Genomic DNA, 13,318 nt, shown 5'->3' with positions numbered 1-13,318 from the left:
ACCACTAAACCAGTATTCTGGGTCTCCTACTGCCATCAGATAAATTTTTGCCTGTTGTTAATATGTGCTGTCAAGTCACCTGTGACTCATAGTGACCCTGTGTACAACAGCCCTAAACTCTGCTCTATACCTTGCCAGCCTTATTGCCTCCAACACACCTACCCCATTACCCCAGTCACTGAATCCGTCTCATCGAGGGTCTTCCTCTCTTACACTGTTCCTCCACCTTCCCAAGCATGACATCCTTCTCCAAAGACTGATCCTGCCTTGCAACATGTCCAAAATGCCTAATCCCTGGATTTTTATCTACAGTTTAAATTTTTGTCTACTGTTTGCATCTGTGTTTTATTTTCCATTTGCTTAGTAATAAACTTGGCTTCTTTTTACTCCTTTCATACCATTTGTCACATAGAACATTTTCAAAGAAAATCACATCTCAAAGGCTACATACAACACATCTATCTCAAAGGCTGCATTATCAAGGCTAAGGGACCAGCCTACAACTATTTTAAAATTCTTTTTAAGCACCTAAAAGTGTTGCAGAATCCTCCAGAGCCTATCGAAAACATTTCCTTGTTTATAAAGTCATAAGAGTTGCATTTAATGGCATGCTACAAAGAAGCAAAATAAAAGAGTCATTTTGTATTCTTTGCTGAGAGAAGAAAGCTACCACATGTAGTTTTACAATACCTGGTCTCACATAGCTGCCAAGGCCACATCAATGATACAGTTCAGGCTTCTACTATTTAATTGACTACTTGGCTTTCCTCTACAAGTCAGTCACTTAAGCCATCCTCTATTATGTGGGCAACTGACATTTAACTTCGCTTCTAGCTTCTAGCTCTCAACCTCACTATTCAGTTAAGAGGCTTTCTGATGAAATTAGGGCAAATAAGGTTTCCATGATACTGGCGTGGGCTGGTCCCTAAGAATAAGGATGCCAAAAATCAGATTCAAATACAGCTTCCAGTGTGACAAGAAGACATTCACAGCCAGTCTAGTCTGTTGCCTTAGTCACAGATCCTCCTAAAAGGAGGGGGAAACCACAGCAGGTTCCCACACTTGCCACCATGAGTCTCGGCTTCTAAAACACCATCTACAGACCTTGAGATTCAACAAAAAAATTCAAAATATTAAAAACTAGAAATAAAACCTGTATAAGAGTTTGGATATAAGAAGGGTTGGCACTGAATTTCTTGTAGTTCAAGCTATCATGGCTATTAACCAAAAAGTCAGTGGTTCAAATCCATCGGAGGCTAGGTGCTGTGTGGGAGAAAGATGTGGCAGTGTGTTTCTGTGAAGATTTACAGACTCAGAAACTCTATGGGGGCGGATCGTCCATGTTACAGGATCAAAATGAGTCAGAACCTTCTCATAATGCAGTGGCTATCCAGTTGTTAGAGTTTGATCACCACCTAGAAAACGATTCTCACCTGAAGTGGAGTACATTCTATTTCACCATTCAGATCACCCTGGTCAAACACCTGCTATCCACTTACCACCGTGTGGCTGCAACATGAAGAAGCGATGGCACCGCCTGTGTGGAATTCACTGAGTAGTGGAGGAGATAGCTTGCAAATAGAAAAATTAGTGTGGGGCTCAGTAGATATTGTTGTTGATCTATCAATAGTAAACACAAAGGATAAAATAACTAAGATGCTAGAGAAGCTGGAAAAGGTGTAGAGATAACAGAAGGGGCGATAAGTAACTATTTAAAGACACAGTTGGATCTTGGAAAAATATGTGGCAGAAAAGAAGGATATTCCAGTCATAGAACATTCAATAAGCACCAGCAAAGAGACTAGGAATGCAGATTAAAAACCCAATACAACGGGACCTCCTCGGATCCACAATCAACAACCATGGAAGTAGCAGTCAAGAAATCCAAAGATGCAATGCATTTAGAAAATCTGCCATCAAGGACTTCTTTACAATTCTGAAGAGTAAAGATGTCATTTAAGGTGTAGATGAGCCAAGCTATGGGTCACTTTATTTGCAATTATTTCTTATGCACGTGAAAGTTGGATAATGTATAAAGGCAACTGAACTGTAGTATTACCCAGGAATACTGAATAGACTATGGTCTGTCTAAAGAAGAAACAAATCTTGCCTTAGAGGAAGTGCAACAGGATACTCATCAGAGGAACACACACTTTGGGCATATGGTCAGGAGGCCCCAGACCTTGGAAAAAGAAGGCATCATGCTTAGAAAAGCAGAAGACTTTCAAGACTCTCAAGAGAGAGGAAGACTCTCAAGGAGAGGCATTAACACAGTGACTGCAACCAAGGGCTTGAACACAGAACAAATTGTGACAGTGGCACGGGACAGGGCAAGGTTTCAATCTGTCATCCAAAGGGTCACTATGAGTCATCACTGACACGATGTCATCTAATAACAACAACGAAACAATACCAGGGTGGACTCTGTAGCTGACATGGCCTCTCCACAGCCTCATAGTGAAAAGGCTCTGGTCATCTCACTCCTCACCAGCCAATAGTAACTTGAATTTCATCTGTACTTCTTTCAATAATGAAGGACCTTCAGAGAGCTATTTCTTGTGATTGGCGTTGGTGCCATCTCGTCAATTCTGACTTACAGAAACCTCATATGATATGGTAGAACTGACTTGTCAGGTTTTCTAAGCTGTAACCTAGGGTTCTCTGGTGGCTTAATGGTAAAGAATTGCAAACACAAAGACACGAGGCTCGAATCCATTAGCAACTCCATAGAAGGAAGGTGGGCACTCTCCTTCCATGCGATTTACTGCCTGTGAAAACCCACTGGTGGGTCATCTATGGGTTGGTTCCAGCTCAACAGTACACAACAACAACAACCATCTTTACAAAGGCAAATTATCCATAACTGCCACCCAAGCAGATACATGCACACCCGTGTTTATCGCGGCTTTGTTTACAATAGCAAAGAGTTGTAAACAACTCAAGTGCCCATCAACAAACGAATGGATAGAGAAGCTGTGGTATATTCACACAATGGAATACTACATTGCATTGAAAAACAAGGAACTCATGCAATATTATTCAAAATGGGTGACCCTGGAGGACATTATGCTAAGTGAAGTATCTCAGTCACAAAAGGACAACTACTGCATGGTGCCACTGTTGTGAAGTGGTACTGACATCAGGGTTGGGGGGAGACTGAGAAAAGAGGGGATAAATAATATATACTGCATTGAAACAGATGAGGGAGAGAACTGTTTAAAAGGGATATGTGATTAAGTATCATTGTCATGACAAGAGGCCAGAACGAAGGCTGCATAGTGGAGTGGCCTGAGGGGGAGGGATTGTATAAAAATGAAAGAATTTTTCTTTTACTTTTAAAGAGAAGAGTGAAATGGGGCAGGGGGAGTGGGCAGGGAGAAAAGTGCAACTGTGAATGAATGGAAATGCAAAGTCTCTGTAAACATTCATTAAAATTAATAAAAAAAAAGAAAAAACAAAAAAACCCAAAGGAAGATTATCAGATTGTCTCACCATAGAGCAACGAGGTGAACCTGAACTGCCAATCTTGCACATGAGTTTTAGCCCTGTGCCAGGAGAGTTCTGAGTTCTTAGTCGTGATTACTCATCAGTAAAGCACGATCAAAGCAACACTCCACTGATCTTGAAGCTTGTCTTTGTGGTCTGGCTAACAAACAGGAGGAGAAGTACAAGGACACACTCATGGAGTTAGGAAGGGGGGTGTGTTCACATCCCTCTGGGGAACAGGAGTAGAGGAGACTGGAGAAGGATTCACAAGACTCTTCTCTTCTGTGCTAGGATATCTGCATTTTATCCTTTAAATAATGAGGCATACATAGGATTCCAGTCAGGAAACTTTCTGAGTAATAAAAGTTTAGCAGAATATAGAAAATACATAAAGTAAAGCTGAATCCAGTGGCTGGGAGATTACTTAGAATACTAATAGCACACTACATATGAACCTGGTAATGCTCAAATAAAAGTCCTCCAACAGACAAAGCAGAAGAGGAAGAAAAGAAGAATGTGAGAGACCTTTCTTACTGTAAATCAACAGGATTTGGTAAATAATTAGATAACTAAGGTGACAGGGAATGCACTATAGTTTAAAAATTGAGTAGCTGGTAGATTGTGCTACCAAATTAAAAATGATGGGATGAAAAGTGGGTTTTAGAAATGTGGGACAATAAGGAAGCCAGAGCAAGGTGGAATGCATAATGCACAGAACAAAAAAAAACATTAAATGAGTACTGAGGAGCGAGAGAGAAGCGAGGTATCTCCCAACGAGGCAGGTGATGACACGGATGGCATGTTCTCCTAGATTAATTCTTTACTTGATATTTCTGAACTGGTTACTCATTTCCTTGCTTCTCTTTCATTTTCTTTCTCCTGGAAACCATCAACCTCCATGGCTTCAACTATCACTTTTAAGAAGCAGTTGTTGTCAGGTGCCATCCTAACTTAGTCAACTATGACACGTAGAGACTCTATGGAAAACAGATCAAAACCTTGCCGGATCCTGTGCCGTAATTGTTCTCAAATTTCTCTCCCCTGTCCTGACTGAACCTTACAGTGGTTCATTATACAGGACTGAATTAGGAAGACAATTCACAGGTAGCATTATTCATGGAGTTGTCGTTGTTATGCACCACTGAGTCAGAACCAACTCATGCCTGGCCCTCCAGAGGGTTTTCAGAGGCTCTAAGTCACATGAAAAGAGACTACCTTTTTTTATCCTTTGGAGCTACTGGTGGATTCGAACTACAAGTCTTTGGATTGGCAGCAAAACTTCTACCCACTAGGCCACCAGAGTTCTATTTTTCTAGGGTAAGAATGAATCTCCAGGAGAGCTCACTAGAGTGAGAAATTGTTAGTGATGACAGTTCTGAAGCCTTGAAAGTACTATTCAAAAGGTGCCTTTGTTAGAGTTCACACCCACTTCCTCACTGGCCTTCACCTCATGCTGTCAACACTGGGATTATCAAAGGCAACAATTAATCAAGGATGACTACAGTATGCTATCTTTGTAGCATGCAAGGAAACAAGGAGAATGTTGTCAGGACTGTTTGTATATGTCTAAATTGTGTAGAGTCCTCAGAGGGCTTAGCTGATAACCAGAAATGTCATAGTTTGAGTCTACCAGTAGGTACATTGGAAGAAAGGTCTGGCTCTCCACTGTAGCAGTTCACTGAGCACAGTTCTACCCAGACAGACATGGCATGAACACAAGTCAAAGTCAACGAACACATGTTAAATTGTGTCTGCTTCCCTGAGAGAAAGGATTGTGACAGGATTCCATTTCTAATGAAATATTTTCCATAAATCTCTTCAAAGAAAGGTGATACATCTGAAGGTTTGTGATCAAATGCCCAATAGAGATAGACAAGTGGAAAAAATAAGTAAATATATTGAAATGGAAATTTTTTTTTAAGTTTTAATCATTCAAAAATATTTCCAAGCCATTGATACATATTTCCTCCTAACTTCAAATCTATAAATAGAAGTAGAAGAAAGTGGGGTATCAGAGAGACAAAGTGACTTTAGATTTCAAAGAAGAAAATTAAGGCTGTGATCAGTTCATAAAAAACACAAAAACTAGGTAGAATTTTTATTTTTAAATTCTGACACCTACATAGAATTTAAAAAATTTTCTATGCTGCTGAGATGAGCACTATTTCTGAGATGTAACTAGGAATTAATAGAGAAAATAAGAACAAAAAATAGTTTTGTGTTACTATTAAAAAGACTTTTCCTACTTTTTCAAATATTAAGGAGTTTGTTTTAAACACAATCAACCATCTGCACTTTTAAAACTATGGTGTCAATTTATTTTTGTTTTTCTACTGTTCTGCTGCTTTGAAAGGTAAATATATAGGTATATATATCCTCCCTTCATTCTTCTATCGCACTGAAGGCTGTTATTTCAAGGCCATGATACCCAGAGCTGAGTCTGCCTAGACAAGAGTGAAGGCAGAAAGCCACGCAGAGCAACCACACCACTTACCAGGGATTCGCTTGCACACTGAAACACGTAGCAAATATATTGGCTCAGCACAGGCTCTGGGGATTCCCGGCAGATAAATCCAAAATGATCCACATGCTTTATGCCCTGGAGGAGGGAAATAATTACAACATTTATTAGAATGTGTACCTGTAATAAAAATTTAAAAAAAACAAACAAACATAAAATCAGCATCAGTTTCATGCTTTCACAGATCAATAAATTTCTCCCTCACAGCATGGTGCCAGGGAGCTGAGGAACTCAATGTCACAGCAAGTTCACAGGTGGCTCTTGAACTCATCACATAAAGAATAAGATTGGCTCAGATTGGTTTTGTTTCTGACAATACCCTGTGATTTAAGGCCACCTGGGAGTGTGTGTGGGGTGGGGGGTGGGGGCAGGGGGTGGAATTGATGACATGATCGGCTGGATCTTGTAATAAAGTCTCTTGAAGTCCATGGGGGGAAAAAAAAGCAGTTCTCAATTTATTGGTTTCTCAGAAGAGGCAGCCTGATAATTCATCATAAACCTATTTTGTCTACATGAACCTAGACATCTGAGACAAACTACCCCTGACAACGTTCTAATTAAATAGCACAAAACTCCCTGAAATCATGCATAAAAAAATACTAGAGCATTTGTCTATTCACAGAGCCACACCTATCAGAAGATTAACAGATTTTAAAATGGTAAAGATGATTACAGGTATTGACAAATCATTCTTTAATAAGCTTAGTAACACTTTAAAAAAATACAATCCTGAATCACGAGTAGATCTTCTATTAGCCTGAATACACATCAACTAGCAGGAAACACCTTACTGTTTTCCATGTGTGGGTCTTGGAGTCAGAACTGGTTTGTTTCTGACCCTCCAGCAGGTTTTCAAAGGTGTGACTAGCAACAGAGAAGATGGTCCATCTTTCTCCTTCAGGGGAGCTGCTGGATTTGAACTGCCTGACTCTGATTTGTCAGTACAACTCCTAAGTCCTTGGCCACTAGAGCTCCCTTTACTGTTTTGACAGTAAGCACCAAATCTCATCAGCATCAGATCAAGTTAGAATCAAGTCAACAGCTATGGCTTCACTGCTTGCTATTAAAATAGTACAGGACAGAGTAGAAACACCCTATAGGAGTTCCGAGGGGGTCCGTCTTTTTTTTAATTATTATTATTTTTATTTTTGTTATTATTATTAATTTTAATGAAAATTGGCAGAGATTTTGGATTTCCATTCATTTACAGTTGCACTTTTTTCCCTGACCACCCCTCCCCTCCAGTTCATTCTTCTCTTTGAAAAGTAAAATTCTTTCATTGTTATACAATCCTTCCCCCCCAAGTCCACTCCACTATGCAGCCTTCATTCTGGACTCACGGTCCATTTTTAAGGGAGCTGACTCCCACATGTCACTCCTGCTGAGAAGGTAACTGATTTACAACACCAACCTTTCAATTAGTAGCCAAGTACTTTAACCAGTGACTCACTAAGGCCCCTATGGAGCAAACCCAGCACGCTGAAAAGTGAAGCAGATATACAAAATTAACTTATTAACTTGTCCTGAAATGGCCTGCATCCCGGGGGGGGCGGGTTGGAATCAGACGGATCTATGCTTAAATATTAGTTCAATCAATCTACCAAGTGTGAGATATTGTGCAGAGGTGTTAACATCAACTATTTTCTGACGAGCCTCTATTTCTCATCGTGGAATAAGAGGAATGACACCAGTGTCAGGAATTTTTGAGATTCTGAACTGAGAAATATCTAACAGTTGCTGACATATTTGATAAATGCAAGTACTCTCCTTGTTACAAACAGCTCAATCTAGCTGATGGATATAAATTCAAAATTCACTGCTGTTAAGATGGAACTGACTCACAGCGAACCCTTCAGGGATTTTTTCCCCCCCACAGAGGCTGGAAATCTGAAAACGGAGAAGGACACTGCCCATCTGTAGGTTCTAATCACCAGAGAGGTGTAGTGTGTGAGTCAGCGGCACACTTCTCTGAGGACTGAACCACCAGAACTAGCTGCACTGATGGACATCGGAAAGGGGACTAACCTACAGTAAGAAGAAAGAGCATGACTATGGGGAGAAGTGAAGTTAGGACTTAGGAAAGGAAAGGAATGGGACAACTCCTTAGTGATTCAAGAACTTTCTTCTTCACAGCTTATAAACAAAAGGGGGGTTGCAGAATCACAGGATCTCATTAGCTGAGCAACTCTTTAGATAGTTGTGATGTTATTATTTAATATTTTCACAAGTCCTCCTGCTTGCCGGAATGGTCTTACAGATATTAAAGAAAGAAAAGCACTGAGATGGAGAAATGAATGCTCAGGAATACACCAGCGTGTGAGGTGCGCTTATGTGTAAAATTCCTGGTCCTGCACATGCAACTCACCCACTGCCTTCCAGCAGATTCTGATTCGTGCAGACACTCCATGGGGTTTCTGAGGCTGCAAGGCTTCATGGGAGGACATTAGCAACCTTTCTCCCTCTGAGCACCTAGCAGATTGCAACTGCTGGCCTTTTGGTTAACAGTCCAACACTGTTATGCACTAAACTACTGGGGTTTCTTATTTCTGAATGCAGCCTTGTCATATTAGTTCAGGAGTTCTGGTGACCTTCTGTTTTAAGAAACTGTGCTGCAATCGCAAAGGCATGCTGTTCAAATCCACCAGCTGCTCTGCAGGAGAAGGATGGGCAATCCCTTTCTGTGCGATTAACTGCCTATACAAACTCACTGGAGGGTCAGCTGTGGATTGGTTTCAACCAACAGTTCACAACAACAATGAGACTATGATAAAACAAAGGGTTGAAAGAAATAATATTCAGTGAAAAACAGATGATGAATCTGACAATGCCAATGATGAAAGGCTTTCAACAAATTTCCTCAAGCCTTTAACTTTTTCTTTTCTGCACCACCAAAATATCATAATTCAAAGATACACTTGAAAAAGCAAAAACCATCAAAATAAAAATAATGTGTGAGCTGCCTGTTTCATAAATTTTAGTTCTTTCTTTAAAGCATCCTAGTAATGCAGAGACCAAGCGTTCAGCGGCTAAGTGAAAGGTTGGTGGTTTGAAGCCACAGTCCCTCTGCAGAAGGAGGTTTGGGGTCGGGGGAGGCAGCCTGCTTCTGCGCGGCTAGGGAACTGTGAGAGATTTGGTCCTACTCTGTCATACAGGATTGAAACAAACTCAGTGGCCGTGGATTTGGGTTTGGTTTTTTGTTCTTTTCTCTTAGATTTTGTTTTGTTTGTCTGCTTATTCATTTTCACATGTTCTACCCACACTGTTCATTTACTTTCTGTTGTTGTTGCTATCCACCATCAAGTTGGAAATGACTCATAACTGACCCTCTAGTGGGTTTTTAGAGGCAGTAACTCATACAAGATGGTTCGTCTTTCTCCTGTGAAGCTGCTGGTCAATTCCAAAGCCCAGGGAGACACAGTCTTGGGGTGAGTAAAGGCTATGGTCTCCCTGTGGACTATGATACCAGTTCTAGGGATACAGAAATTATACATTTGTGCACTACTCTCTGCCTCATCCTCTACTCAGAGTCCAACAAGTAGAAGCTGCTTACTTGCTCATCACGTATTTAACACCTAACTCAATGATAAGCTCCTTTTTAAAAATTTTTTTTAATATACACACAACCGTTAATATACACACATCCAAGTCATGGGGACTCTCCACTGGGTTTCCGTGGTTATAAAATATTTTTAATTGTGATTTCCATGAAAGTGTACAAAGCTAATTGGTTTTCCATCCAATCATTCATATACACTTGTCTTTTGACATCAGTTACAATAGCCACAATGTAAATGCATCTTTCTGTTTCCTCCCTGTGGTTCTCATTTTCATATCCAACTTTTTCTACCTTTTGGATCTGTTTATTTAGTTTTTTTAACAACATCTTGAGTTTGGGGTTGTTGTCATTATTTCCACTTCTTTTTAAAAAAAGTTTAGTAAGGGTTCACAAAGAGATTTATTTTCATTTATTCATTCTTTCATGCATAATAAACTCCCTCCCCCAATTCCCTTTGTAAGTTCTGTCTTGTTCTAGGCTACTAATTGTCATATACACAATTTCTAACCAGCCATTCCTTTCAGATTTTGACCCATGCCAAGGCATTATTCATTATATATCCATTGTTTTCCTACTTTCTGCCTCCCTATTTTGATATTATTACAACAGTGAGCCTATGCCTTATTTGTCCTTTTAAGACTGAGATAGTTCACTCAGCAAAATGTCTTCCAGACTCAACCATGTTGTGTAACAGCTTATGGATTATTTTTCACTGCTGTATAATATTCCATTGTATGAATGTAGCACATATTTTATCCATTAGCTTATTGATGGGTACTTGGGTAATTTCCATTTCTTTGCTGTTTGCTGCAATAAACATAATTGTGTATAATATCTATTCATGTTGAAGCTCTGATTACTTTGGGGTATATTCCCAGCAGTGGGATAGTTGGGTCAAATTGTGTTTCTATTTTCAGTTTTTTGAGCAAACACCAAACTGTCTTCTATAGTTGATGCACCATTTCATATTCCCACCACAGTGTATCAGCAGTTCCAATCTTTCCACATCCTCAGCCGCCATTTGTTTGCTATCCTATTAAACTTTGCTATTTGTGCTGGGGTAAGATGATAACGCATTGCTGTTTTGATTTTCAGCTCTCTAGTAGTTAGTGATTGTCTTAAGCTCTTTCTTAACCCAATTGATTCTGATGCCTTACAGAATACATGGCCACATTGTCTCTGCCCTCACAGAATTCACTGTCTCTCAGGATTAACAGTAAATAGGCAGTTACAAGAATGCTTAATCATTAAAGCAAATGATTTTTCTACCAAATGTCTTTTCCTTTAAGAAGAGGTCTCTTATCCTTTAGGAAACAGCAATACAACCAGCTGTATTCATATTCTGCCCCTGCCTCTACAGTTAGCAGAGCAGATGGAATGATTTCATGTCTCCATATAATATTTAAAACTTGCACTCCAACCCACCAGCTGCTCCGTGGGACAAAGATGTTCTCCTCTGCTTCAACTTACAGTTTTGGAAAGCCTGCAGGAGGGCCAGCTCGGAGTTGGGGTCAAATTGATGGCAACGAGTGAATAAGATAAAATGTTGTCATTGCATTACCGAAGGCTCAGGGGAAAAATTAAAATGTACAAAACCTCTAGGTTCTTTCCATTGGGCAGATGCCCCAACATCACACTGGCTGCAATGCTAACTCCAAAAATCCAATACAACAAAAACAATCGGCAGTTACGGACTTTACACTTAAGCACATGAAGGGAACTTGACAAAAGTTACTTCCTTCAGGGAAACTTAGTCACTGCTTGGAATGAAGCCAGTCTGTCTCTGTTTCATGGACATCCCCAAAGTTTTGTGGTGTGTTTTTTTTTTTTTCCAATCTTCCCACATTTACATCCTCCCTCTGTTCTACTTTCTCTAAAACATTTTTTTCCTCAATTTAGGACATATCTTGAGAGCACTAACTTGTGTATAAATTGAATAAATAATTACTACTGTTCTTGGGATACTCACTGCTGCCAGGTAGGAATCCATGCGTAGCTGACCTCCACCAATGTCACCTGAGGTTGGAAACTAAAAAGGAGACCGCCTGTCTTTCTCCCTCCGAGTCACGGGTAGATTTGAACCACCAGAGGATGTAGCCTTCTGTTAGTATTGCTACTCCCTACGGACTACGCCACCAGAGCACCTCCATAGGACCCACTCTTACCGTTCAGTCACAATTGCGCTCCCCCTCCAATGGGATTGTGAAGCTTTAAATCACATAGGAGGCGCTCAGCCATCTTTCTCCCGTGGAGCCACTGGTGGAGGTGAACTGCCTGAGAGGCACCTTCGGGTTAGCAGAGTACCTACTTACGGACTATGCCACCAACGCTTCCTAGTTTATGCCCAATAATGTAATCTTATACATTTTTAGCAATGTTATTGTTACTGTGAATTGTAGGGTTGGAACTGGCTGATAGCCAACCCTCCAGCAGGTTTTCAGAGGCAGTAAATTAGAGTCAGAAAATCAAAAGACAAATTGCTTTGGGAAAATCTACTGTCACAGACCTCTCCAGAGTGCTGAAGAGCAACAACATCCATCTAGGTACAAAGGTGCATCTAATCCATGATCATGGTCATCTAAATTACTCGTGATGCTTCAGGGAGTTAGACAATGACTAAGGATGACAGAAGAATAGATGCCTTCAAGTTGTGGTGCTGGAGAAGAGTCGTGAACATACCATGGTCTGCCAAGAAAACAAATAGGTCTGTCTTGGAAAGGATGAAACCAGGTCTCTCCTTGGAGGCTAGGATTTTGAAGCTCTGCTTCACTTACTTTGGGCGCGTGGCCAGGAGAGATTGGTCCTTGGAGAAGGACATCATGCTCAGAAGGGTGGATGGACAACGCAGGAGAGGGAGACTCCAGATGAGATGGATTGCTACAGTAACTGGGGCGATAGGGGTTGGTGTGTCGGAGTTAGCGAGATTGGCTCAGTACAGGGAAGGGTTTAGAGCTGCTGTACATAGGGTTGTTGTACATCACAGGTGACTCAATGGCACATAACAACAATAACATACTATGACAAGTTTGGAAGCAGGTGTGGCACCCAATTCAGAAACTCTATGAACTTTGATAAATGTCAATAATTGTAGAGGGGCTTCAGGCCTTTTGTTCATGGAGTTGCTATGAGTTGCGTTCAACTAGAAGGCAATCAACAACAACAATAGCAAATCACATAGGAGGAGAATGCCCATTCTTCTCCCACAGACCAGCCAGTGGATTCATAATATGCGTCTTTGGGATTGCAGTGCAGTCCTAACCACTAGGCAACCAGAGCTCCTTCTATTTAGCTAAATCTGTTATTTAAAAAAATAAATAAATAAAATCAAATACACTGTCATAAATTAAATTATAGAAGAACAAAAATATACCAAAAAAAGGCAAGCTGCAAGAGATTTCTTTTAAGTGGTAACATTTATAAAGTATAAATTGAAAAGACTAATTCTCCTTTTACAACCTATGATGGTATAATGAACAAACCAGACTGGGCTGTACCCGGAAGTCTCACTGCCAGAGGGAAACCCTGAGAAGCACCCAGTCTGATGGAATGCTGAAAAGAACTTATTACCATGAAGATGCCACCAATTCCACAAATCAGACCAAATAGTGTTACAGAAAGAAAGAGCTGCTCATATCCTGCGCCCATTTTTTAATTGGATTTTTGTTGTTGTTGTTGTTATGTGCCGTCGAGTCGTTTGCGACTCATAGCGACCCTATGTACAACAGCCCTAAACCCTGCTCCATCCTGTGCCAATC

General features: G+C 40.5%; 1 protein-coding gene across 4 annotated transcripts in view; it reads right to left on the bottom strand.

The window, feature by feature from the left end:
- Positions 1-13,318, bottom strand: part of TBC1D4 (TBC1 domain family, member 4) — a 262,787-nt gene that overhangs the window by 75,600 nt on the left and 173,869 nt on the right. For all 4 annotated transcript variants that reach the window (XM_006882703.1, XM_006882704.1, XM_006882706.1 and 1 more), the window contains exon 4: positions 5,981-6,085. In XM_006882703.1, coding sequence (XP_006882765.1) covers positions 5,981-6,085 — 105 coding nt within the window. The remainder of the gene's footprint in view (positions 1-5,980; positions 6,086-13,318) is intronic.

The sequence above is a fragment of the Elephantulus edwardii genome, unplaced genomic scaffold (assembly GCF_000299155.1).
Source record: "Elephantulus edwardii isolate Elephantulus edwardi_28Jun2011 unplaced genomic scaffold, EleEdw1.0 scaffold00023, whole genome shotgun sequence".
Classification (NCBI taxonomy): domain Eukaryota; kingdom Metazoa; phylum Chordata; class Mammalia; order Macroscelidea; family Macroscelididae; genus Elephantulus; species Elephantulus edwardii.
This window is presented reverse-complemented; position numbering and strand designations above follow the sequence as displayed.